A 25,664-nucleotide genomic window follows, 5' to 3' on the forward strand; every position below is an offset into this window, starting at 1 on the left:
TGATTATCCATTCCTTTTTTAGGGCCCAGAAGTGGGAGAGTCCTCCTAACCTGAAACCCCTGCCTCCCAGCTCTTTAGCTGGAGGCTTAAAATTATGCCAGCTTAGAGGCCAGGCCTGTCCCAGCATGGCTGGGCAGCAGTCCCTCGGCCCCCGCCATTCCCTCATGCAGTAGAACTTGGCCAAGCCTTACTCCCACTGGATGGGGGTCACTTCCAGTACCTCCACATTTGCTGGAACCCTAGGTTTGACCATACCTTCCTATTCTTTCTCAGTATGGCTCTTGCCAGCAGCTAGGTACTTTCCCCATACTTCCCAGTGCAGGAGGTTGCCCCAAAGGCCCTGTTTTCCAAGACTGCCTCTACCTTGGTTCAAGTTCTGGATTTGTCCCAGAGCCCATGCTCCACCCAGGGCCTGGATGCTGGCCTGAGCTTCTAGCCCAGAGGCTCTCATGACCACCGTCCCAGAGACTGCACTTCTGCCCAGGCTTTCGTGTCCATGCCAGGTCTCCCAATCCCTGCCTCTGCTGGATTGGGCTGGGGGATAATTGGTTCTAGCTCCAGAGTCCATTCCTTCCCAAGCAACCCGGCTGGGGCTTGTCCTGCTCAGGAGAAAAGCCCAGTCCAGGCCCCTAATGAGTCAGGATCGGATAGACAAGCCCCGCAAATATTACCATTAGAGGTATACGCGTGGCCATTTGCACAAAATTTTGCAGCCTCCCACGGAGTCAGATCTAGGGGTTAGGGGATGAATCCACCCACCGAAGGAGCCAGGAGGCAGGCTGAGCATGGCTGTCAGGGAGATTGGTCCCTATGAGTCAGCTAATGCACATGGAAGCAGGGGGCAGGAGGTCAGCTTGGCCCTTGCTTAACAGATTTTATTGACCATTTACAAAAGAGGTTGATCACATGCAAATTGGAAGGATGCCGTATTCCCCATGCAGGGCAAACATGGTCCAGCACAGTCCTCTCCTGAAATATACGCTGCAAAATGCCTCTTTGATCAGGCTGGGCTCCCAGCTTGTTAGATTTCATCTCTTAATACATTCTGGGGTGGGGATTGCAGAAACCCCAGCAAGGAGCTTACACACTGGCACATCTGAGTAACACCTCAAAACACAGACTCAGAAATCAAGAAAACCGCATGTGCATCTAATCGGTTTAAATAAAATCACTGATGATACTCTAGAGCGATTATTAGTGAGGGGAGCAAGATGCAAAGAACCCTCTCCCTGCACACGTCTAGATTCCTTATAAAGCAGTTTTCCTGAAAGTCGGGCAGAACTTCTTTGCATTAAACATAGAGGCCTGTGTGTCTTTTTCCTGGGGCAGGTTGTCACAAGCTGACGAGGTGTGGTTGGCCAGGGGCAAACGTCGAGAAGCCAGGAGCCCTCAGACCAGGTCTCTGCTACCAACCTGCTGTGTGGCCTCTACCAATCACTCCTCCTTTGGAAACCCATCTGTCACCTTGGCAAAACGGAGGCTTGGGCTGGATGTGCTGCCCGGCTTTGGTCCTCTCTGACGGTGGCTGGCCAGGGCTGCGTGGGGCATGTGGTGGGGGAGAACAGGACGGGAGGAGCCTCAGTCAAGGGCAGTGACATCGTCCAGCTCTGACTGCCACGGATCAGGGGTGGCACTCAGACGCAGCACAGGCCCTCCTGGGGGTGCTTGCAGAATAGCCTGAAAGGCTCCTAATACTTTCTGGAAGAGTTGCACCCCAGAGGATTGACCTGCAGAAAAATACTCTGCATTTGTGCTGCTTTGCACTTGGCTAAAGCCCTTGTTACCACATATTTATTTCAGTCTTCACCTTGGACCTGTGAGTGAGGCAGTGAAGACTGACTTACTTCATTTTACAGATGAGGAAGTGAGTGATCAGGGAATTTAAACAGCTTTCCCAAGGTTATACCATGTGAGCAGGATAAAAACAGATCTCTTCAAAATTCAGCCCTGCACTGTCTCTTCAAGGACTCCTGGAAGGGCAGCACCTTAGGGTGGGGCTTGTGGCTCTTCGGGATGTCTCTAGGACTCCTGCGTGGCTCCAGCTTGGACATTTCTGGGCCCGCCTGGGACAGCCCTGGCTGGGGCCATTTCATACCTCTGTGCCCCTGGTCCCGTACGGATATAGCAGGGACCCATGGTCTCTGCCCAGACACCATCCTCCATCTTTCCAATGGCTTTGAGGAACAGCCCCACAGTTGGCGTGAGTTTTCAGGGCATCACTGCCCAGTCCTGATGCATTTGCTCTCCTACAGCCTGCAAGGGTCACTGACCACAACCTTAGCCAGGGCTGAACTTCCTTTTCCTGTTCCTGCTCTTAGTGGGAGGCTTCAGGATCCAGGTTCTGGTTGGCCTTGCCACATGCAGCCAGGGCCCTGATCCTCCACTGAGGATGCTGAGGCCGCAGGAGGACCTGAGGGACTCGGCGAGGTCTGAGGTTCGTGAGTAGAAGACACCCAGAGCTGGCTCTTTGTTGATTCCCAGCCTCTGGGGAATGGGGAGCATCATAACTGTGCCAATAATCTGGGTGATGAGGAAGTATTTGCAGTTGCAGCCCATAAACAGAGAAATCCCTCATCCAAGGCATGCCCAGAGCCGTGGATATGGGGCTTACATCATGGTACAAAACAGAGGTGACCCTAAGGAGCAGGTGGTGGGGAGCATGGTCCAAGTAGTAGGACAGTTTGGCTGGGGAAATGAGGGTCCACAGGACACATGCTAAAAGTAAGCCTTATTACCTACACCCTTCTTCTCAAACTTCTGCCTGAGCTCAGAGACCAGAGCTGATTGGATGGGGCTTCCCACCTTGGGTTTTGGTGACTGTTGGGGTTGCTTAGGGGTGAGTGAGCCAGAGACTGTAGGCACAGTCCAGGGGGCCATGCCCATCTTGGGCGCCATTGTGGGTGGTGGAGGGGGAGCTGGGGCTTTGGGGGGCAGTGTGCTTCCTAGGCTGTTGTTGTTGCAGTTCTCATTGGAAGGATCCTCTCTGAGCACAAACTTGGCGGCAGCCTTGGTCCTTCTGAACTTGAGCCATTCGATGTGGACGGCATGGGGCGCAGGGTTGGGCCGCTTGCGGAGTACTCTCCGCACAGGCAGGACCTTGTTGGACTTCTTATTACGCCAGAAGGTGGCGGTGGAGATGAGGACGGTTATGGCCACAATGATGGCCATGATGCCAGCCAGGACACCCACAGCCTTCATGGGGTTGTCTTTGGTCTGCATCAGGAAGGCGGCCATGGGGCTTCGGGACAGCATCTGGAAGAGAGAGCCACCCCTTTGCATTCTGTGGCTCCTGCCCAGTCCTTGGAGGAGCTCCCTGAAGCCTGATGGTTTAAAAACCATCTTTCTGGGGTCAGGCATCCCTGGAGAATCCGACTAGCACTATGGGCTTCAGTCCAGAAAAAATGCACACAGAGAAAACGTGATGCATGCAGCTCTCCAGAAAAATGCACACTGAGAGAGGATAATGCAAGCAACCTCTTTCAGATTAAGAACTCCTGCACTAGCTGGACTCTTTTCTTGGGAGATTAGGGTATTGCTTACCTTTGGTTAGGGAAGGCCTCGTCTGCCCAAATGTATCAGAAACCCCTTAAGTCATGATTTTCTGCCAGATACTGAGCTGAGAACTACACATCATGATTTTACTTCTGCCTTTTAACACCATGTGAAGGAACCTTCACTATTCCCAATTTATAGGAAAGGAAGTGTTAAAAGGTATTGAAACAAGGATTTCTGCTTGATTCTAAAGCCTGTGTGTCTGATGGCACAGGCAGGCTTTGCTAGCACTGAGTGTCTTTTGGAGGAAGACTGGAGATGGTCTTTCTTCCTCTGATCACATTGCAGCAAGGCCTCAGCTGGCCCTCCGACCCTCTTCCCAACGCAGACTTGGTACCCACCTCAGTGTCTGTGATGTCAATCTTGAGTAAGGCCGTGGTGCTGAAGGATGGGGAGCCACGGTCCTTGGCCTGCACCTCTAGGGACCACCTGAAGTCCCCACTAGGTGTAATGTTGTACAGGGCATCGAGGGAGCGGATGGAGTTCTTGAGCCGGATCTCCCCCGTGTGCGCATCGATGTCAAACACGTTGGCTGGCTCTGCGTGGGTGATGGAATAGTCCACCAGGTTGTTGGGCTCCTCTGCGTCCTGGTCCATGGCCTGTGTGTGGGGAGGGTCAGACAGAGCTGGGCTTCGAGGATGACACTTGTATACCCTGGCTAAACCAATAAGTCATATGTGGCTTGCTGGGTTGATGGGAAAATGGCCCTAGCCCTACTTGGAGTGAACTGGAGTTGGGAGAAGTATTGAATGAGCCAGGGTCTGTGCCAGGCCCCCTACGCGTGTTACACCATTCCATCCTCAGAACAAGTCTGGGCAGTAGGTATTGTTAAAAAAACAAAAGCTAAGTGACCTGTCTAAGGATGGATACAGAGAAGGAGGGGAGCTGGGATCCAAAGTCCAGTCTGTTGGGTTTCAGGGCTCATGCTTCTTCCACGTGGGGAAGACAGTGTCTCATAGCACCGCTTTGAAAGCCGGCCAACCAGCTGTGTGGACAAAGACAAACCACTTAAACTACCTGAGCCTCGTTTCTTTTGTGAAGTGGCAATAATATCTTCTCTCTTAGAGGTTATTTCTGGGTTGAGGTGAGGATGGGGCTATATAACGTACCTTAAAAACCCCTGCTCATTGTGGGAAGCCAATAAATTTTATTTTGAAATAAATTCTTACGCCACAGTGCCTCTTGCAGCAGCTAGAACAAGGCTTTCAGGGAAGCTTCATTGTTTTCAAAGCTCACCTCAATTTTCACTGGGGTCCCCAGCACCATTGTCTTCTCCTGGATACTCTTTCCAAACTGAGGGTAGTGGTCATTGACATCCAGGAGAGTGACAAACACCTCAGCCAGGCTGTATTTGCCCTCCATGTCCTCTGCCTTCACGTAGAAGTTGTACCTGGCCGTGGCCTCAGCGTCCAGGCTGGCCCAGGGCTGAGTGTAGATGATCCCGGTGGATGGGTGGATCAGGAAGCTGCCAGGCATAGGGAGCTCAGGCTTGGGGGTGCACAAGCACAGGAGTGTGCATGGAGGCACGAGTGTGCGTGCACACACACACACACACCTGCAGGAGTGACCTACCTCCAAAGCGTTATGCAGCTTCTCCAAAGTAGCCCACCTGACCCTCTCTCCGGCCCTGCAGTCTGACTGGGGGAGGCAGGCCCACCCATCTACTCATCCATGTATTAACCCTGAACTTAGCTGGACTCAGACTCACCCTCTCCACCCAGGGCCTGCCCTTCCCTAGCTCCAGGCCATGACGGTGACCCTTCTTCTCTCAGATCCCAGAACCTTTGCCTCGGGCTCTCTGCTTCCCTTTCCCTCCTTGGGCTTGTGCTCATTTTTCCAACCAAGGTTCTATCCTTTCCAGGTCCCTCCTGCCTTCCGCCCAGATCCCCTCTGCCCCCTGCCTCCCAAATCCCTTGTCCGAGGCCCTGTCCAGGATTCTGGATCTACTTACGGGTCTGCCCCGGACCCATAGATGGAGTATTTGACTTCGCCCCACGGACCTGTGTCTGGATCTACAGCCTGGAAGAGAGAAAGGTCCTAGAGGTCCCTGCCCTTTGTCGGGGCATGTTGGCAGCTCATGTGTCTGAGGGCTGCTTTCCATGGCAATACAAGGGGCTTTGGGGTTACCCAACTGGGGAGAAACTTATCTAAAGGACTGCTCTAGAGCCGTAGTTTTCTATCCGGGAGGTCTCAACTGTTGGAGGAACCAAAAGGTTTAGATCTGGAAGGCATGTATCCCTCCTTTGTAAATGAGGAAGGAAAAGATGGGTCCTGTGCCCTGACTTTAGGGTTTATGCCTATGTCCTCCTTAGAGTCCTGAGAGGTATTGTTACCCCATTGTACAGAAGAAGAAACTGAGCCTCAGAGAGGTCAGGTAGCTTGTCTAAGGACACAGTTAATGAGTTTGGGCTTTGCGATTCAAACTGGAACCCAGGTTTGTCTGATTTCATCAGACCCCCTTCAGTGGGGGCTCCTAACCCCAGACCCAGTCCCCATGCTAGTTCCCAACACACTGTGACAGCCACCACGTTGGAGCCCCCTGGCGCATTCTCAGGGATCCTGGCAATGTAGTAGTGGGAGGTAAACTTGGGGACATTGTCGTTGGTGTCCAGGAGCTGGATCACAACATCTGCTGTGGAGCTGAACTTCTCTGGAGTGTTCACTTCAATGGCCAGTAGCTGGGGAAGGAAAGAAAATAAGGACTTGTCTGGGCGGGGGTCACCAAGCAGAAAGCCTTCCCACTTCTGTCTCAGCAGGGTCCAGCACCAGCCTGCCTTGCTCCGCCTTACTCTCAGTCTCCAGCCTGAGATGCCTGCCACCACCTGCAGGGGGCACCTCTAAGGCCCACTGCCTTGAAAGGCCTGCTTTCTTACAGTTCTTAGAGTTGTATTTGGGCCAATTTCTTTTGTCCCATTGATTTGCATATTCCTTTTTAGTTTCAATTTCAAAAATTATTTTGTTATATAATATAATTTAATATTTGTTAGGGAAGTTCCTGCCTCATATTCTTTCTTTCTGTTTTCCTGACTATTCTTACAGGTTTATTTCTCCAGATACAAAAACCAGTGTAATTACGTTAAATTCCCTCCACCTCACCAAAGGAAATTCCAGGTAAGACTTAGTTGAAATGATATTGGATTCTTTATTCACTTGATAAGAATTTGCAATTTTTAAACAAGATGCGCCTTTACATTTCTTGCTTTCTTTATATCTCTTTGTTAAATTCTTGTGCTTTTTGTTATTTAGACGCTGCATATTTCTTATTATCCTCATTCCTAGGAATTTTATCTTTTAGTTATTATAAAAGAGGATCTTTTATTCCATTATTCTCTTTGCTATTTTTCATATGTAGGAACACTCTCAAATTTTGTGTATTAAGTTTGTAATCAATCATGTTAGCAACTTGCTGTGTTTGTTTTTCCAACATTTCTTAGATTTGTCTAAGCAAACAATAACACCACCTACAAATAATGATAATTTTGTCTCTTCCTTTCTAATGTTCGTACCTCTTATTTCCTTTCTTTATCCAAGGAATAACGTTACTCCAGGAATAGTGCTAAATAATGTGATAGCAGGCAACCACAATTTGTTCCTGACTTCATAGGAAGCTTTTAGAATTGCACTTTTAAGCATGATGTTCGCTGTAGTGGTATGTATGTATAATTATAAATAGTTATAACCATTTAAATAATATCAATGAGGTATGTTTTTCCTTTTTATTAATATATAGTATTTATGTTTATATATAATAGTCATTATTTACATATGTTCATAATTTTAAACAATCACAGATACAAAGGAGTATTTTTTTCATCTTCTGCTAAAGTTTTTACCAGAATTGATGACAGATGTCAAATGCATGTGAGAAATACGTTTATCTTGATAATCAAATAGTATTTCTGTCTCAATCTATTAACATGGCACCTTGAATGCTTTGCTTTCCTGGGACAGTCATAATTTAGGAGCGGGGCTCAGTGAGGCTATGTGAGCAGTGACAGCAGGCTCTTGTACCCTCCGCTCTTCCCACCTCCCACTCATGCTCCCCAGTCAGCAGGAGGGGCAGAGGAACTGAGAGGAAAAAAGGAGGGTCAGGAGGGGCAGGGGGTGACAGGGACCCCTCAGTAATGAATCCAGGAGCTGCTATGAGCTCCTAGGACCCCCCTTCTCCCCCCATTCAGGGCGGTGCAGAGCATCACCTACCTTAAAGGTTAGCACTTTGAACTTTTCAAAGTCAATGGCAGCTGAGTTCTCCACAATGATGGTGACTTGGGCTTCATTCATGACTGTCAGTGGGACCACTCGGAAGATGCCCCCAGGTCCCACCAGCCGCAGGTTGAATTTGGCATTGGCTCCCTGGGCGACAGAGTTTGGAGGGAGGCAACGGGGAAGATGAATGAGAATAGAAACTCATTAGATAGTCATGCTAAGCGAGGAGACTTCCTATGCCCTTAACCCTGGCAGGTGAGTATTATTCTTTCTTTCTGTCGGCCAGGCCATCGAGGATCAGAAAGATTTAGCAGGCTATGGAGACTAAGCCAGGTAACAAAAAAACACAGCCTAGCCCTCTGCTGGGCAGAGGAGGTGATGGGAAGTTGTCACAATACCTCTTTGGAAGATTAAATACAGAGGGGCTTTTGTTTGGCTGGCTTTACTTTTTAATTGATTGTGAATGTCATTAGGCTAAGCAGAGAGTCTTTGGTTAGCTACCCCATCTCTCCCCATCTCTCTCTCTTGGTTACACTCTCCTGTTTCATTCATTTTGTGACCCGCCAGGCCCCTGGCACATAAGCAGTGAAGGCTGATAAGCTCTCAGTTCAGGCCCCTTGGAAGACAGGGTGGAGGGCAGGACCACACACCTGGTCTGAGTCGTTGACGGTGATCTTAAGGCCCCGCAGGATCTCTCCCTGAGGTGGGTGCTCATACATGGACAGCTCAAATCTGTTCTGGGGTCCACTCTCTCCATAGAACGTAGGCGGATGGTTGTTGAGGTCCACGACCCTGATGGTGACTGGGACCATGGCCTGGGCAGCTGGGATCCCTGCAGAGCTGACCTCAGTCACCTGGGGTGGGGACAGGTGGCTATTGCTGTGTGGCTGGAGACTCCAAGATGGCCCCACAGATCCCTGCCTCCAGGTATTCATCCTCTTGTATAATTCCCTCTCTTTAAGTGCGGCCTGCCCTAGCAACTTACTTTTGATAGCACATGGCAAAGGTGATGAGATATACTTAGTGATTAGACCACGTAGACTGTAACTTCTGTTTTCTAGCAGACTCTTCCCCTTGCTGGCTCTGATGAGATGAGTAGCTGTGTTGGAGAGGCTCATGTCTCAAGGAGCTAATGGTGACCTCTAGCCAACAGCACACTAGGAACTAAATCCTGCCCATAATCATGTGAGCCTGGAAGCTGATCCTTCCCCAGTCGAGTCTTCAGATGAAACCCAGTCCCAGCCAACAATTTGATAGCAGCTACATGAGAGACCTTGAATCTGAGGACCCAGCTAAGCTGAGGCTGGAATCCTGGCCCACGGCCACTGTGAGATATAAATGTGTGCTGTCTTAAGTCACTAAGTTTATGGGAATGTTACAACAGCCACAGGCAACAATACAGTGCTAGTACTGACCCCATTTCACGGATGAGGCACAGAGGGGTGAAGTAGTCACCTGGGGTCACACAGCTAGTGAGTGGCAGAGCTGGAGCAGGAAGAACTCAGGTGTGTCTGATTCCTTAATCAGTGCTCTCTCCATCTCCCCACACTGGCCCCTCTTTGCAGCCAGACAGATATGGCTTCAAATCCCAGCTCTGCCACATTCTGTCCGGTGTCCATTTAGCCGGGGGAAGGCTGCAGGGAAGGGGGGCTGCAAAGCCGGGGCCGAGAATCCACAGGCTCTGTGTGAACCACTCCCTGTGACAGATACCATCAAGGACCTCCCTCCCCTTGTTCCATAAGCACGCTCTGGCCTTACCTATTCTAAAACTCCCACTCCCCAGACACCACTCCGTCACAGCCTAGCTGCTCTCCTGAAGCCCTTCTCAGAAGCTTACACCTCCATTTTTCCTAATTCCTACTCAGTTCTCAGCGCATCCCCAACTGAGATACTTCACACTAATTTCCATGCTGCATGCAGCACTGTCACCTCCTTTGCCTTCCTGAGTGTCCTCTGCTAATGTGACTTTGCTCTGTGCAGGCTCCTCTCTACCTCTCTGATCTCTCCTGGGTCTCCTTCACCTGCTCCCACCGCCCCCTCCTCATTCAGCCTCAATGTGCCCACAGCTGTGTCCTCAGCCAGTGCTCCTGTGTCCCCACAGCCATCCTCGGGGTGATCCCATTACCCAAACCCACCCTTCCACAGCTGCCTGTATGCTGACACTGTCTCCCCAGGCTCCAAACCTGTATTCCCAAACTCTCCAGGCCTGTCCTACCTAGCCTGCCTCCTCTCCTGTGCTCCTGATGTCATGGTACCGCCCCAGGCGCCCCATCCCTGTCCCTTCCCTCACCCCGCACAGCCACATTGTGTGGAGTCGGCCTCCTTCATATTTTGCAATTTGTCTGTTTCTACTGTTCCACCTCCCCTCGTCCCCAAGGGCCTTCTCGATTTATCACCTTGACTAATGGCTCTGCCTCCCTGCTTCTTGTCCAGTTCTCTCCAAACTCAAGTTGGGACCAGTGTTATCAAACCCTAGGCTGGGACTGGTGCACAGAATCACTTGGGAGCTCAGAAGGTGCAGAGTCCTGGGTTTCTCCCAGACACACTAACTTCCTGTCGCCAGGACCGGGTCCTGGAAATCTTTGTTTGCCAAACTCTTTAAATCTGAGAACCCCTCCCCCTCCCTGGTCTAAAGCAGACAGAATGAGCTTTTTAACAAGACTCTAATCATGCTCAAAACCCTTCAATGGCTCTTTACTGCTCTTGGGCAGGACCAGCTACATAATTTGCAGACCCAGTGAAAAATGAAAATATTTTTTAACAAAAATTTTTGTTAAAAATTGTTTTAAAATCTTGTTAAAAAATTATCAAGAATTTCAAGACAACAAGAGCAGAGCATTACGCCCAGCATGGGACCCTTCTAATGGTGATGCCTGTGTAATTACATAGACCACATGTCCACAAAACTGGCCCTGTTCCAGGAAAAAAATTATATCTCGTATTCAGAGCCCAGCCTGGATCCAACCATTTCTCTGTCTACATGCTGCCTGTGGACCCTTTGTTCTAGCCCCATGACTCCTTGCTGCTTCCCTAGTACATCATGTGCTCTCCCCTCCAGCCTTGGCTCATGGGGCTTTCCTAGCCCACACTGCCTCCAGTCCGTCCTCACCCCCACTAGTGACGCCCTTCACCACCGATCTCCACCTGTTGGGTCCTACCCATGTTCAAGACCTTGCTGCTTCAGTCCTCCCTCCTTGTGAATTCACGTCTCCCCTTGCCAGGGGCTTTGTGTGCGTCTGCTGCAGGATTCGCACAGGCTATGTGATGTAGGTGCTCTTTGGAGCGACATCTAGCTCCCTCCCTGGGTAGAAGGTGGGTGGTGGGAGTGGGCTGGGTCTCATCACCTTTGGAATCTCCCAGGGCCGGAGGGTAGGAGGGAAGGCCAAGCTAGAGGTACCTGTACGTGCAGCTCATACACCTCTCTCCTGAGCTGGGCAGGGCTCTGCATGACAGAGATGACTCCAGACGTCTCATTAATTTCGAAGTCTCCGTTACTCCCTGGCAAGGGGGAAAGATGCGCCCTGCAGTTGCACACACGGCCATGGGAGGCGCAGGGGAGCCAGGCCAGGCAGGCGGCCTCGTGCTCCTCAGCCATTCCCTCACTGAAGTCTCTATAGAATGTAATTCTATCATCCGGATCTTGCCAGTGAGGAAACTGAGTTTCAGAGGGGCTAAGTTATTTGTCGAAGATTACACAGCGCGTGTACAGCCGGGACTTAAACTCACTTCTGCGTCTGGCTTTCAGGTTTCATAGAACTGGCTTCTCTTATGTGCCCTGTGTGTGCATGTGTGTGTGCACACGTGTGTGTGTGATGGCCAAGAGAGAGGGACAAACAGCCACACAGGTAGGGAGATAAGGAGGGGGAGAGAGAGGAGAGAAAGGGAGGGAGGGAAGAGGCAGAGGCTGCAGGAGGAGGAGCAGAAGAGGGAGAGGAGAGAAGAGATGGGGATGGTGGGTGCTGGGTAATTGTGGGAAGGCTGCAGAGGTGGAGGGGTGGGGACGAGGAGCAGCCAAGGGGGGTCTGTGTGCCTGGGGAAAGGAGCCTGCTTGTGATGGTGCCACATTCATGCATGCGTGAGCTGCTGGAGAGAGAGAATGCACAAGGCATATCCTAGGGATAGGGCCGGAGAGGTGATGGGGTCTGAGTGAGAGCACACAGACGTGCGCATGACTGTGATCAGGCACCCACGCTGTGGGGACTGGCTACTGGGGGCCACAGAACCCACCCGGGGCCACCGTGACCTGCTCAGTTGCTGCTCAGTTGTGCAAAGAACAGAGTCTGGGAGCCAGAAGACTTAGGTTCAAATCCAATGGGAATGTGGGATGGCCCTTTAGCTTCTCTGAGTCTCAGTTCTCTCATCTGTATATAGGGCTAATAGTAGGAAATGCCGTATCATCGTTGCATTTAATTCTTTTAATTCAACCATATGCTCTAGGCCAGAAATGTAAAAGGATGAGAGGGGTGTCTACGTGGCTCAGTCAGTTAAGCGTCCGACTCCTGGTTTCTGCTCAGGTCATGATCTCAGGGTCACAGGATCGAGCCCCATGTCGGGCTCTGGGCTGGGTGTGGAGCCTGCTTAGGATTCTCTCTCTCTCTCTCCCTCTGCCCTTACCCACCCCTAAAAAAAAGAATGAGGGGAAAAAAACCCAGTAACTTTAAAAAGTGTAAGACACATTGCCACCCCCTCTTGTTAACTGGTGTGTGCCCAGGGTGAAGGGACATGAGTTGGTGCCACCCACGTTGCTCTCGGTGCCCCCACTCCATGCCTGTCTCCCTGTTGCTAGACATAGTGACAAGCAGGAGCCAGAGCACATGCCCAAGAAGACTTGTCACCTCCTGGAGGGGCCCAACACCACCCGCCCCCCCACAACACGTCTTGTACTTCTGGCTTTACAAATGAGGAAACTGGGACCCAGAGAGGTCTGGGCAGGTCACTCTGGTCACCCAGCAAGGAGGAGCTTTAGCCCAGCGATGGGCCTGTCCCCAGAGTTGCCCCAGACTCACCATTCAAGAGGCTGTAGAGAATCTGGTTGGGTTTGCCTCGATCTCCGTCCATGGCAACCACCATCAGCACCTCCGAGCCCTTGGGGGGACAGAAGCAGCTGCCTGAGGCCAGTGGGTGATGCTGGGGCTCTCCCTTCCCCAGATACTTTCCCCCATCCGGGGGGAGGCGCCACTGCCACCCAAGACAAGGGCCAGGCCTCTGTGTGGCCCCACCCCTGCTCTACAGGGAGACGGGAGCACCCGCTGGCTCCCAGCGCTGGAGGGACAGCCTGAGCCCTGCTTCTCCCCACCACGTCGGGTCACACATGGCCGCCCAGGGCCACTCAGGCCCCCCCAAGTGGGCCTCCCCCTCACACCCCTCCTTTCCCACACACCACACTCAGCTCTGTCCAGCCCTCAAGGCTCACCCTTGCTGCCTCATCCACCTTTTGCCTTCAGAGGTACAAGGAGGGAGTCAGAGACAGGTGAGAGAGGGGCTGGGCACAGAGGGGTCCAGTGCAAAGTCCAGGAACGAGGACGCTCTCCTGGGGCCCCCAGCTGGGGTGCCGTTCGAAGGGTTTGGGCAGGGATTGCACAACTAACAAGCCTGCTCCGCCTCAGCCTGCCACGCCCTCCTAAGCCCCCTACTCCGGCGCTTCTCCTCGGCCGACCCACACTCGTGGCTGCTTCCTGTCTGTCCAAGTGCTGCCTGCTCCCCTTCAGCAACGCTTTCCGCCCTTAGCTCCTGGCAGGACAGCTGGCCTCCCCCGGCCCTGCCTTCGGCCCCCACCAGAAGAGCCCGCCATTTCTCCCTCACTCTGCTCATCTCTACCTCGCAGCTACCAGCTTCTGGAGAAGCAGTATCATAGCTTGGGCCCAGCATGTAAGCGGTCCTCAGTAAGTGCTTTCGTTATCTCATCAAGTCTAGAATCATCAGACCCAGGGAAAGGAAAATTGATAACGCAGTTCAGTCCCACAGAGTCCTTGAGCCGTGGCTGTGTGAAGTCTGGTTCCAGCCTGGTCTCGGCCTCCAGGGAGCTCACGGTCTGCCCGAGGTGAGGGGGCCTGTAAATGCATGGGTGTACCCCGAGGAGGGGTGTGCCTAGCATGGGAGCAGAGAAGAGGAGCTCCCATCTCAACCAAAGATGTCAAGGAAAACAGTGCCTGGGCTGGCCTGACAAGGGCATGGAGCGTCTGGCCCGTGGGCCGGTCTCAGGCAGAGGCTAAGGACACAGTGGGGACATGGGCTGGGTGCTGGGAGGCTGGTGAGGACTCAGGGGTGGAGGGGAGGCCGGGCCTTAGATGCCAGGCCTGGGGATAGGACCTTCCCTGAGAGGCCTGAAGACAAGCATAGTCACCACAACACCAGGGGCAAAGACTGCACTGAGGGGGAGGAAGCTGAGGCCATCCTTGGAACTGGGCCTGCGGGACAACTACTGGTCTGAGCAACCCCAGGCTACGGGCTTGGAGCTGGGGAGGCATAAAGGAATCTCACCCTCCTCGTCCACACAAGGTGTAGAAAGAGCCCCACCCAAACCAAGGCAATGGACCACCTTCCAGCCTCTCTTCCCAGCCCTTTTGAGGGGCTGAACACTGGCAGCTGGATGAGAGTAAGTCTGAATGAGTGAAGAAATGCCTGTCACAGTCTTGGCACCCAGCAGGTGCTCCACACACCAGCACCTGCTTCTTCCCCCTTACACTCCCACTGGCAAAAAGACAAGCTCATGCGCTGAGCCCGAGCCAGTCCAGAGCCAGCCATGTGACGAGGGTGACCCAGGGCCAAGCCACAGGGGATCTTGGGGCCATGGTGTCTGGAGGGGACACTGGGCTAGGGGCCAGCCACCCACCGGAAGGGTGTCCTCATACACATAGCCGTAGTAGGGTATGCCCACGAAGACAGGGGCCATGTCCTGCACATCCTCCACATTGACCGTGACCGTGGTGGTGGCGGAGAACACCACGTCAGCCCCTCGCAGCTTCCCTCCGCCATCCTGGGGAAGAATCAGAGAGTGAAGGGGGGTCGGGCTCTGGGGGGCCCCCCGTGCAATCTGGCTTCTGCCACTTCCTGGCCTCGAGACCAGCTGCCGTCTCTGATTTCTGTTTGGCCCTGTGTCACCTGGAGATCATTTCCACCTCATAGGGGTTATTTAAATGAGAGGATGCGTGGAGGTTTTAGTCAGCTCACTCAAAAGTGTTCCTTGGAAAAGAAGAATGAATTCTCTCTCCAGAGGAGGAGGGGTCAGAATATTCTCCCACCTGCCAGGAGCCAAGCCTCAAACACCTCCTGGGAACCTACTAAGAGCACGACTTGGGCCCGCGCCTGAGCCTGAGTGATGCAGGTGTGTGCCCAGCGAGCCCAGCCCTCGCGGCGTATCGGGGAGGGGCTACGGGCTCCAGGGGGCTGGCCTGTGGCCAATATGTGACCAGCGAGGGCCTTTCTTTTCCTGGAAAAGAAAATGTTGGTCCCCGAGGGACAGCTGGGGTTTCCCGCCCTCGGGCGACAGAGCGGCCACCTTGGCTGAGCACCTGCTGACTTGCAGATCCCACGCCACGCACTTTAGAAGTCTGAGGAACTCAGCTAAGCCTCATGGGTGGGCAGATAAGGAAGCCGAGGATCACAGAGAGGAACAGGTGAGGTGAGCAAGCCCAGGCAGAGACAGGGAGGTGCCTGGAGGCCAGGCTGTGGGGGATGTGAGGGAGCATGGGTCTCCCGGCCATGGCCACCTGGTCCTCTGGAGGGGAACCTGGCCTGTCAGTCCTCATGGGGCGTACACCCTCTTCCAGGAGGGAATATGCCCTCTCCAGCCCACGCACTCCAGGCTCACTGGAGACTATGTCCATGTCCGGGCAGGGTCCACATCAACAGAGGTTCTGATCAGCCGCACCCCCACCCCCACCGCCATCATATCTTCAGCCCTCCAAAGCGCCCCCACTCCCTTATAGAACCTAACTCTGTTCCAACCCCAGGGCAGCTTCCCTTGACAAAGGCTGAAGAAAGACCAGATGCTCCGCCTTCCTCCCTCTCTGTTACCTTGGCAACCACGGTGACAAAATGCACCCGGGCCTTCTCGTAGTCCAGCGTGGCCCCAGCCCGGAGGCGCAGCACGCCACTGTGGCGGTCCAGGGCGAATTTGGTGGTGTGCACATTCTGTAAGAGTGAGGGGCAGGCTGGTCCTCGGAGGGGGACCCAGGCCGGCCCAGGAATGGCCGCTTTGCTTACTGACAGAGGGTCTTCACTGTCCTTTGTCACAGGAACTCTGGCCTTTTGGTCCCCTCCCATCCCTCAGAGTGCTCCCGGCAGGGCCCCGGCCTTCTTGCTGCCCAGCTTCCAGCTCAGCTCTGGCCTGGACTTTCTAGCAGGTAGACTTGGCAGCAGAGAGCTCTAACCTACAGGCAGTGGGGGCTCAGAAGCCACAGTGGTGGAGACAGCCTTCAGGATCTTCCCACCCCAGCAAGTAGGGGACTACGGGCCATTCGCAGGCAGCTTGGGGGATGGTGGAGGGTGGGTGAGGACAGGAGGTGATCCTCAAGCTGGAAACCCTTTTTACTGTGTGTCACGAGTTGTTGTGGAGTTTTACGTGTATTTAATCCCCACAAGAACCCGTGAGGATGGGCTTGTGCCGTTCCCGTTCGGCACGTGAGGAAGGAGAGCTGGGAGAGCTAGATGAGGGGTTGAAGGCCCCCGAGGAGGTGGCGGGATCTTTCCAGTACAGGTGGAGCCCAGGGATTCCTCCAGGACCCCTGTTGTCAGCCACCGGGTGGTACTGCCTTGACAGTTGTGAGAGCCCGGGACTGACCTCTGAGGGCCGAGGAGCAGCCACGGGGGTGCAGCTGTGAGAGGCGTGGCTGGTTCCTGAGGAGCCCAGGGAGGAGGACGAGGTGCGAGAAGGGGGTCTCTGCCTTTGATGGGGTTGGGGGGATGGAGAGGGGTGGGGCGAGGCTGTCACTGCTCTGTTCCTCCTGACAGATCCCCCTCTGCCCTTTTCCTCGCCACAAGTCTAGGCCCAGGCAAGTTTTTCTACCCTGTGTGGGTGCAATGCGCCCGGTCTTCTCCTGGGGAAGGGGTTTCGGTGGGAGAGCTGAGGGTCCTGGAGACCCAGGGAGAAGGTGGCAGGGAACCGAGAGGGAGCCAGGGTGGGCCGGTCAGGGGAAGACGGCTTCCACCCACGCTCCTCTCATGTCCCCACCAGCCCAGCCCAGCCCGGTGGAGCTGAAGTGATGTCTTTGACAATCTTTGGGAATAGTGCAGGCTGACTCAGGGCCTTGGTGATGGAGGTGGTGGCCCTCCAGGTGTCCCCTCTAGCCCAGGCCTCTGGTAAGGACCTTACCTGCAAGAAGTAGGTGACAGCCCCTCCAGAGCCTGTGTCCTTGTCCACCGCATGCACCTTAATGATGCTGCTCCCAGCAGGTATGTCCTGAGAGGTCACAGCGATAGTGGGGGGGGGTCAGTCCTGAGACAGTGACACAATGCTCAGGGGACTGGGGGTAAGGGAGCCATAGAAAGGTGGAGCCAGGGAGTGAAGGGCTAAAAAGAGGTGAAAAGGTGATGATTAACCAGGGAGCACCCCACTGGGGGAGAGGCAGCCGTGGAGGAGACGTGCCAAAGTCACAGTGGGTGCAGGGAAGAAGGAAAGGGGAAAGAAAGGAGCAAACAGACATCCTCCAAAACTAAGACTCCAAATAGACAAACGGTTTAAATATGAAATGGAGAAATGGTTAATAGACACATTCCACATAACCAGGGATCACGTACATACCATTCAGAGCCAAAATGAAGTATCTTTCTCCTACTGAATTAGCAAACATTAAAAAATTCGAGAATCCCCAATGTTGGTGAGGGATGGGGAGACAAAGCCCCTCCCACATCCTAGGGGAGAGAGCCAGCAAGGGCTACTCAGGCAGCTCATGCTCTCAGCCTCGTCATTTCAGTCTTAGACCAGATCTTAAGGAAATCATTCTAATTAGCTATATGGAGGTTTTATGTTAATGTTCAGAATTTTACGTTTCTTATGACAGCAAAAATGTAAAGCATCTTAAATATCCAAATGTAAAGGGCTAGTTCAGTCAATGATGGAATATGCACTAAATGGAAGCTATTAAAATGACAGTTACCTAAACTTTACAATTACTGAGGAAATGCTTATGTTGTAAATTAAGTGAAAAACAGCATACAGAAAGTGTATGTTTAGTATCATCACAGTTACGGAAATAAAACAAAATAAATCCAGTAATCCCAAAATAACTCGAAAGAATAGCACCAAAATTTGACAATGTTGTCTCAAGCTGGAGGGATTGAGGGTGATTTTTGAAACTCATTTTTTTCTACTCTTCTATATATTTCACATTTCCACAATAAACATACATTATGGTTTTAACGGAAAATGGTAAACGAACACTCCTGTGGATAAAAATGGATGTGTGACAAAAAAAAAAAAAAATGGATGTGTGAGGGGATGGCAACAGAGGTGAGGGGAGGCCATGAAGGGGAGGGCTCTCCGGAGGGCAGTGAGGAGGTGCTCTTCACACTGGGGCCGGTCTCCTGGGGCAGGTCACAGGGCAGCCCAGAGGGTCGGGAGAGCATCAGGGTGGGAATGCATGGGCTCCACCTAGGGGCCTCTTGCTTACCTCAGGAACCTGGACAACGTAGGGCTCCTGGATGAAACTGGGGGCCTCATCATTAGCATCCGTCACCAGGATCGTGACTTTTTCTGCCACCTGAGAAGGGGCAAAGGGGACAGGAGTTGAGGCTGTCTCCAGAGGCCCCGAGAAGAGGCATCTAGCCCAGCCAGTGGTTGGGACAGCAGGGAGGCTTCACAGAGGAGTGAGATTTAAGCTCTGCAGGAGTTTGTCAGGAGAGAGGGAAAGAGGTGGAAAGGTATGCCAGGAAGAAGGAACAGCACATGCAAAGGCAAAGAGGAGTGATATGTATGGCGAGTTCAGAGGACATAAGCAGATTTGGGGCTAGATGGTTGGGAGAGTGAATACGGGAGAGAAGGTGGGCGAGGCAGATAGTGCTGAATGGGGAGGCCCTGAGTGCCAGACTAGGGCTTAGACTGCATCCTGAGGGCAGTGGGGCCTGCTGTGAGTGCTTTCACAGCCGGCTCTGGCCAGGTCTAACGTTTCACGGTGATGGCTCTGGCTGAACTTTAGAGATGGATTGGGGTCAGGTAGCCTGGAAGCTGGGGAACCCCTGAGATCACCCTGGCAAGCAATGATGAGGGCCGGGCGGAAGTGGTGTCTGTGGGGAAGGAGGTGAAGGGGCAGCTAGGTCTGGGTGACTGGGAGGAGCTGGTCGGAGGAGGCAGATGGGAAAGCATCCCCACTGGCCTCCCCTGGTGCAGCCCTGTCCTGGGGGCACATTGGAGCAGATCTTGCTGGGCCTCGGCTTGGATTTGCCAGAGAGCCCCTAGGAGGGAGAAGGAACTGTGGGCAAGCCCAGGGAGCGAGTACTGCCAGGGGGCTGGCTCAGGGGTGCACTTACCAGATTCACGCCGTCTGAAATGCTGATGATGGCCTCGATCTCATCCTCCCTCTGTAAAACATAAGGATTGAGTGAGTGCCTGGGAGTCTGATGTACCTGGGGACCCTGAGGCTGGCGGGGGGAGGCTCTCCCTGCCCCCATGGAGCCCACCAGAGCAGACCTGGGCATTTCAAGGGAGCCCTGGTGCAAGGCAGGGTGACCAAAAGCTGCCTCTGGCCGTGCTTGAGACCTTGTCTCAGCCCATCAGAGGGTCTCAGCTCATCAGAGGTTCTCATAAACCCCCAGTAGTATTAAGGCACAGAGAGAGAATGTTCCGCTGCTAGAATGAGGACAGATGCTAACCTAGTGTGCTGGACGTCCCATGGAGCTGGGGTTTCCTTTTTTTCTTCCTTCCCCTCATCTCTCCCACCCCTCTCTGTATTCCACGGTCCAGGTCTGCAGTATCTGAAGCACTCCCTAGCCCATGGTGGGACCTCAGTGAAGAAGGGTATTGAGGTCAGCAGGCCCCCAGGAGTGCTGGGGAGGGGTACACGATGACATTTTCACCTTGGGGTCCCTACAGCAGCCTCTGAGACCCACTTTTCCTTTCTCTACCCTGGCCTGCAGCGGGTGGAGTCAGTCATCGGACCAGAGCTGGAGGTAAGCCCATGGTGGAGGTCCAGTTAAGTGGTCCGCGAGGCCCACCAGCCTGGTGTGGGGTCTCAAAAGAGAAATGTAGCTCAGGCCCTGGCACCCACAGGTTCAGAAAGGTGCAGAGGGATGGAGGAGTGGAGGTTTACCAAACTCAGACCCCCTCTCTAAACCACTCTTTCCTGGGCTGGTTCAGTTAGTAGAACATGCGACTCTTTATCCTGGGGTCATGAGTTCGAGCCCCGTGTTGGATGTAGAGCTTACATTAAAAAAAAAAAAAAAAAAAAAAGACTCTTTCTAGCCCTGATCTGCTGTCAGTTTTCTGTGGCTTACAGGACCTCTCCAGGGATGACCTCTAGGGAAACTTCCAGCCCTCAGAGGTTTGTCTGCACACCTGGAAGAGCACTACTCACACCTCTCCATACCTCTCTGTCCAGCTCTTCAACCAAGGTGATGTTTCCGAAATTGGGGTCAACAGAAAAGACACTTCTAGCGCTGGGGTCAAAGCTGATGTGGTAGGAGACAGGGTCTCCCTCGGGGTCTGTCCCGTTTAGAGTATATACATGAGAACCTGGAAGGAGACACAGAAGGGGACACTAGAATCTGGGACCCAACCTTTCCTAAAAGTGGCATCTGTTCAGGACCAAGGATTCAGCTGTTTATAAGGTGGGTATTCAATCCAGTGCTAAAAGTCCCGCCCTGAAGTGAGCACTGGCTGCAGGCCTCAGCCCGCTGGGCTGCTTCCCACCCTCCATCATTACTCTTCATAACTGTCAGTGAGATGTGAGTGTCAGCCACTGTACGATTGTAATCCGTAATACAGATTACAGAGGAGCTTCAGGTCTGCTGTGCCTAACTCCAGGGCCTCTGTTCCAGGAGCCAAGACTGGGGTTCCTTGGGTATGGGGGATGGGAGAAAAGGGAGGCAGCATTAAGACAGGAGGGGTGACCCATGGTGCAGCATCGTGCCCCCGTGTCTGGATCAGTTCTTCAGGGACTTCTGAGTAGGTGCATCTTTTACACTGCTATCCTTCTGCTCAGGGTTCCCAAACAAGACAGAGAGAGAGAGGGAAGCAGGGAGAATCTCCTCTTTCCCCTTCACCCTTTCTCATGTATATCGCAGCAAGCTGGATGTTCTTAGGCCTGTTTAAAGCCTCCCAGCTCCGAAGCTCCAGGAGGTAAGTATATTTGCTCAAGGTCACAACAGTGAGTAAGGGGCGGTGCTGTGGCCAAGCCTAGGGGTTATCATCACGCTGCCAACTGCTGCCTGCTGTCTGGGTGTGGCCCTGTCTCTGGGCCCGCAGCCGGGTCTCCAGGACTGGCCGGGCTTAGGTCTCCATGATAGCCGTGACCTCCTTTCCTGCAACTGCCCTGGGGAATCCAGAGCGCAAACAGGGCGCCCTGGGAGGGCCCACAGCCTGGCACTGGGTGTCTCCATAGGCTCAGAGGAGTCACGGGTTCAGTCCTTGTGTCCAGGGGAATGTGGGCCACCCTCCGGGAAACCAATAGGGGGCCGGGGCCAGGGCTACTCACCTACAGGGGTGTCCTCTGGGAGGCTGAACAGGGCCATGTTTCCGTTGGTGCTGCCCACCCCGTTGTCGAAGAAGTGCGGGGCAAAATTGGCCTGGGCTAGGAAGAGAACAGGCAGAAGCACAGACACAGGGTGGGACAGCTTCACACATGCATGGTCACACGTCTGGTCCTAGTCTGCCCAGGCTGGCCGTCCCCTCCCCAACCCCAGCACACCGACAGACTGGGCTGGGAGCTGCAGAGAGGGTCTCTCCACCACCACCTCCTCCGGCTCAGGCTTGGCTGGGACTTGTCAGGGGCTCGCACCATCTGGGGCACTTAGAACCCAGGCAGTGGCCAATCTCAACCCACCAATGGACAGACTGGGAACCCCGCGCCCAGAGAGGGGCCGTGCCCTGGCCAAGGTCACACTGGGAGCTGGGACACCCTCCTCTGCCCCAGCGGCCTTCAGAGCAGCCACCAAACTTCCCACCCCGCTTCTGAAGAAGCCGAGGGCAGCGGGGGTCCTGGCGCCAAATCGGGGGTCTCCAGGGTACCTGCCAAACCCGGCAGCTGGAAGGATCACCCCATCCCGCCCGTCCGGTCCCCCCGCCCCTCCCCGCCCGAGTCCCACCGTGGAAGTGAGCGGCCCAGAGCTCTCCCTCGGGCGCCCACCCGGGCAGTGCCGGCACCCGCGCCTCGCCCCGACCCGGCGCTCGGGGGCCCGCGGCCACTCACCCAGGCAGAGGCGCAGCAGCCCCAGGGCCAGGGCGGGCCCCGGGCCGCGCCTCATGTCTCCGCGGGCGGAGAGTGTCGCTCGCCGCAGCCAGGCCGGGCGCAGGAGCGCGGAGCATGCCCCGGGCCGCGCGGAGGGCAGAGACGACCGACGGCGGCGGCGGCGGCGGCGGCGGCGGCGGGAGGGGCAGGGGCGGGGGCGGGGGCGCTGGGTGGCGCGAGGGCGCTAAGCGGATGACACCGCTCGGATCCGCGCCTCTGGAGCGCTCCCGCCGGTCGCCAGATGAGACCAATTAGTGCGCGCGGAGGTGAGGGGACCGGCTCCCAGCCGCGGGCGGTGCCGGGAGGGGTGGCGGCGAACCCCTCTCCCTACCACGCCCCCTCTGCCCAGGTCTGGAGCGCAGGCGCCGAGGGGTCCCCAGCTCCGCAGCCCGGAGGAGCACGGGGGAGGGGGCCAGGTGTCTTCCCCCAGATGGCCCTGAGCAGGGCACTGGAAAATTGGGGCTTCTCGGGGTCTCCAAGTTCTGGTGGGCCTGGGCTCCGCTGGGGGTTTCCCTTTTTATGATCTTCCACTGTGACTTTGAGGGAGTTTGGCAGGGAACAGCCCAGCCTGAGACTAGAAGGGTCCCTCCCTAGAGGAGGAATGTGCAGAAGGGGGTGGATCGACTGGGGGGGGTGGGGTTCCAGGGATAGTGCCTCTGAAGGCTTGGGGTGGGGGTGAGACAAAGAGGAGGGTTGTTGTAGGGTGAGGAGCAGATGGGGAGGGGTTTTCAGGCCCACCTCACTGGGATCCCAACTCTTTCCTGTCCTGACCCTCAGGCCAAGCCAGCTGTCCCAGTGGGTGGGATAGTTAGCTAGTGTGATCACTAGTGGGGGTCCACATATGTGGTAGGCAGCGGGGGTGGAGGGGGGTGGCAGGTAGCAGGTTGGCCTCACTCCCTATGTCGCTCCCAGTGTCCAGTGGGTGCCAATGGAGAAGTAGCAGACCCACTCAAGCCTTGTAAGGAAGGATGAATGGCCTGAAGGCAGAATCAAGCCCCTCCCTGGGACAGACTTGCCAACAGAGCTGGCCAGCACACATATGGACTGCCCCCCCAGAGGGGTGAGCTCCCTATCCCCAAAGGATATTTAGTTAAAGCAAGGCGCTGTTATGGGGGCCCTGGATGCTAAAAAGTAGGAGAAGCAGGTAAGCTCAGAAACCTTCTTGGTTGTTGGTAGATTTCCCTGGACTGGACCCTCATTCTCTTGCTCTGATATTGAAGTTTGGTTGGATGGAGAAGCAGCCTGGTCCCTTCTACTCACAGGGGGCACAAAGAGGTCACTTCAGGCCCAAGCTTGATCACGTCCCAGGATGGTCTTGGAAGGGTGTGTCCACAGACCGAGGAGACCTTTTGTGTGCCTCCTGGAGAGGCCTCCCTGGCTGGGGTCTCGATATTCCTCCCCAGAGGCCTTCATCAGAGCAGAACATCACCCATCCCCCTTGGCCAGCCCTCCTTGATCTACTGTTAGCAAGAGTTAGAGATTCAGGACAAGGAGATGAATCAGTAGTCCCAGAGTGTTGGGCAATTTTCAGGCCCATTTAACCAGAACCCTTCTTCTTGAATCCCCATGGGTTTGGCCCTTTGGCTGGAAAATGCACTTTATTTTTTTAAAAAAAGATTTATTTATTTATTTGAGAGAGAGCATGCATGTGTGAGCAAGCTGGGGAGAGGCGGACTGAGAGGAGCAGACTCCCCGCTGAGCATGGAGCCAACTACTACCTGGGGCTCCATCTCAGGACCCTGAGATCAGGACCCTGAAATCACAGCCTGAGCCAAAACCAAGTCAGATGCTTAACTAACTGAGCCACCCAGGTGACCCTGGAAAATGCACATTAAATTGCACAGACATTTCTGTATCTTTCTGTCACAAAAGGCTGGGACAAGGCCAAAGCAAGCTTCCACAGGTCTCCATAGAGATGAGGAGACTGGGGCTTTCTGTCGATCACCCAGTGTGCTGGAGGCAACCGTGTCCTGGGGCAAGCAGGCTGCCAGTGGGCTGAGCTTTCCCTGTGTCCTGTCTGCCTACTTCCTTATCACTTGACTTCTCTGGCCTCAGTTCACTCAGTCAACAGACTTGCACTGGAGAGGGATGCTGAAGAAGTAACCCCACATGCCGTGTGTGTGTGTGTGTGTGTGTGTGTGTGTGTTGTCACCCCTATTATCTCGTGTAACCAGTATGATCTCTTCTGATGCGATTGTCTCTGCTTTAGAAAGGAAGAAGTAAAGCACAGAGAGGGTAAGTCACTTGTCCAGCTTCACACAGCCAGTGAGGGACAGAGCCTAGAGTCACACCCAGTTTGGGCCGGCTCCATAAAAGGTTGAAATTTTTGGTGGCAGAGGGAGATGACCGTGAAGCTACTGAAGCTTCAGGGCCTGGGCCCCTGGCTCACACATCTCTTCGGTAGCCTTAATTGTGATTTGCAGTTTATATATATTTTTTTTTCCTTAAAGGGGCCACCTGCCTTCAATTGTACAGGCTCAGATCTGCTAGAATGACTAGCTGTCCTGGTTTGCCTGGGACTGAGGGGATTTCCAGGGGTGTGGGACATTCAGTGCTAAAACTAGGAAGGTCTGGGGTAAACTGGGACAAGCGGGTCACTGTAGATCTATCCCTGTCCACAAAGCATTTGAGAACCTGGGAGAACAGCAGTTCTTCATGGAGATTCTCACCATGGTCTTAACCTTTAGTGTGGAGGAATGAGAGGCTCTGTGGAGGGCTCAGTGTATCATAAGCTGGGAAGGGCTCACCTGCTGTGAGACACAGGGCTTGGCCCTCACCTGCAGACCCTGGGCAGCCTCAGACACATGTCACCTTGTCCTCCACATCTATCACCCCTGCAGGGTGACGAGCTCCCTCTTCTAAGGCCTCCTATAGCCATGGCACCTGCAATGAAACACTAAATCAGTTTCACCTCTCGGTCAGGTCTGACAGCGTTTCCTCAGGTAGATTGACAACAGCTGGTCCAGCTGTCAGTACATGGGAATTCAAGTGTCAGCCTCCAGCCTGGCATGCGAGTGTGTTCTTCCTCCAGCTCACCAACCCCACACCAACCCAGCCTCTTAGAACCTCTTTGCCCCTGTCTGATCTACCTGAATGTGCTAACCCACGGTGCCTTGCTTTCTCATTCACACACTTAGACAGCTGCACACACACACACAAGTTCTGGTCCCATTTGCACACTCATGCATGTAGACCATCTATGTGTGAATCCATTCCCATCTCCTCGTGTAAACATGTATGCCCAGCACATGCATACCTGCACCAAGAGAAGTAGGGCGAGGAGCTCTCCAGGCCCCTAGTGCTGAGGATGTGGGGAACAGCAGGTGCCTGCTGTTCAGACTCATCTTCCTAAGGACCCTGACCCGGGAGGAGGAAAGGACAGGTCTCCAGGACTCTGATTCTGCCCTAGCTGTCTGAGATAAGACCATCTTGCAGACTGACCTCTGCCTCAGTACTGGGCATCCTGAACTGTTCTGTCCAGTTGCTGAGTTCCAGAACAACTGTTCGTGAGAGGGCAGCCCTTGT

At 54.1% G+C, this 25,664-nt stretch overlaps 1 protein-coding gene across 2 annotated transcripts; it reads right to left on the minus strand.

Annotated features, from left to right (window-relative positions):
* Positions 1-865: 865 nt before the first annotated feature.
* Positions 866-22,191, minus strand: CDHR1 (cadherin related family member 1). Of its 2 annotated transcripts, XM_036103958.2 has the most exons (17): positions 22,101-22,191; positions 21,387-21,482; positions 20,280-20,425; positions 19,225-19,275; positions 18,369-18,458; positions 17,072-17,158; positions 15,775-15,891; positions 14,591-14,734; positions 12,765-12,843; positions 11,156-11,256; positions 8,409-8,612; positions 7,753-7,905; positions 6,066-6,230; positions 5,504-5,571; positions 4,789-5,017; positions 3,894-4,151; positions 866-3,252 (listed from the first exon to the last, which is right to left on the minus strand). In XM_036103958.2, exons 1-17 carry the CDS (start codon positions 22,153-22,155, stop codon positions 2,716-2,718), a joined length of 2,580 nt encoding a protein of 859 aa, XP_035959851.1. In that variant the 5' UTR covers positions 22,156-22,191; the 3' UTR covers positions 866-2,715. The 2 variants fall into 2 exon arrangements, with proteins under 2 accessions (XP_035959851.1, XP_035959852.1); XM_036103959.2 differs by lacking the exon at positions 8,409-8,612.
* Positions 22,192-25,664: the final 3,473 nt, after the last annotated feature.

The sequence above is a fragment of the Halichoerus grypus genome, chromosome 7 (genome assembly GCF_964656455.1).
Source record: "Halichoerus grypus chromosome 7, mHalGry1.hap1.1, whole genome shotgun sequence".
Lineage (NCBI taxonomy): Eukaryota > Metazoa > Chordata > Mammalia > Carnivora > Phocidae > Halichoerus > Halichoerus grypus.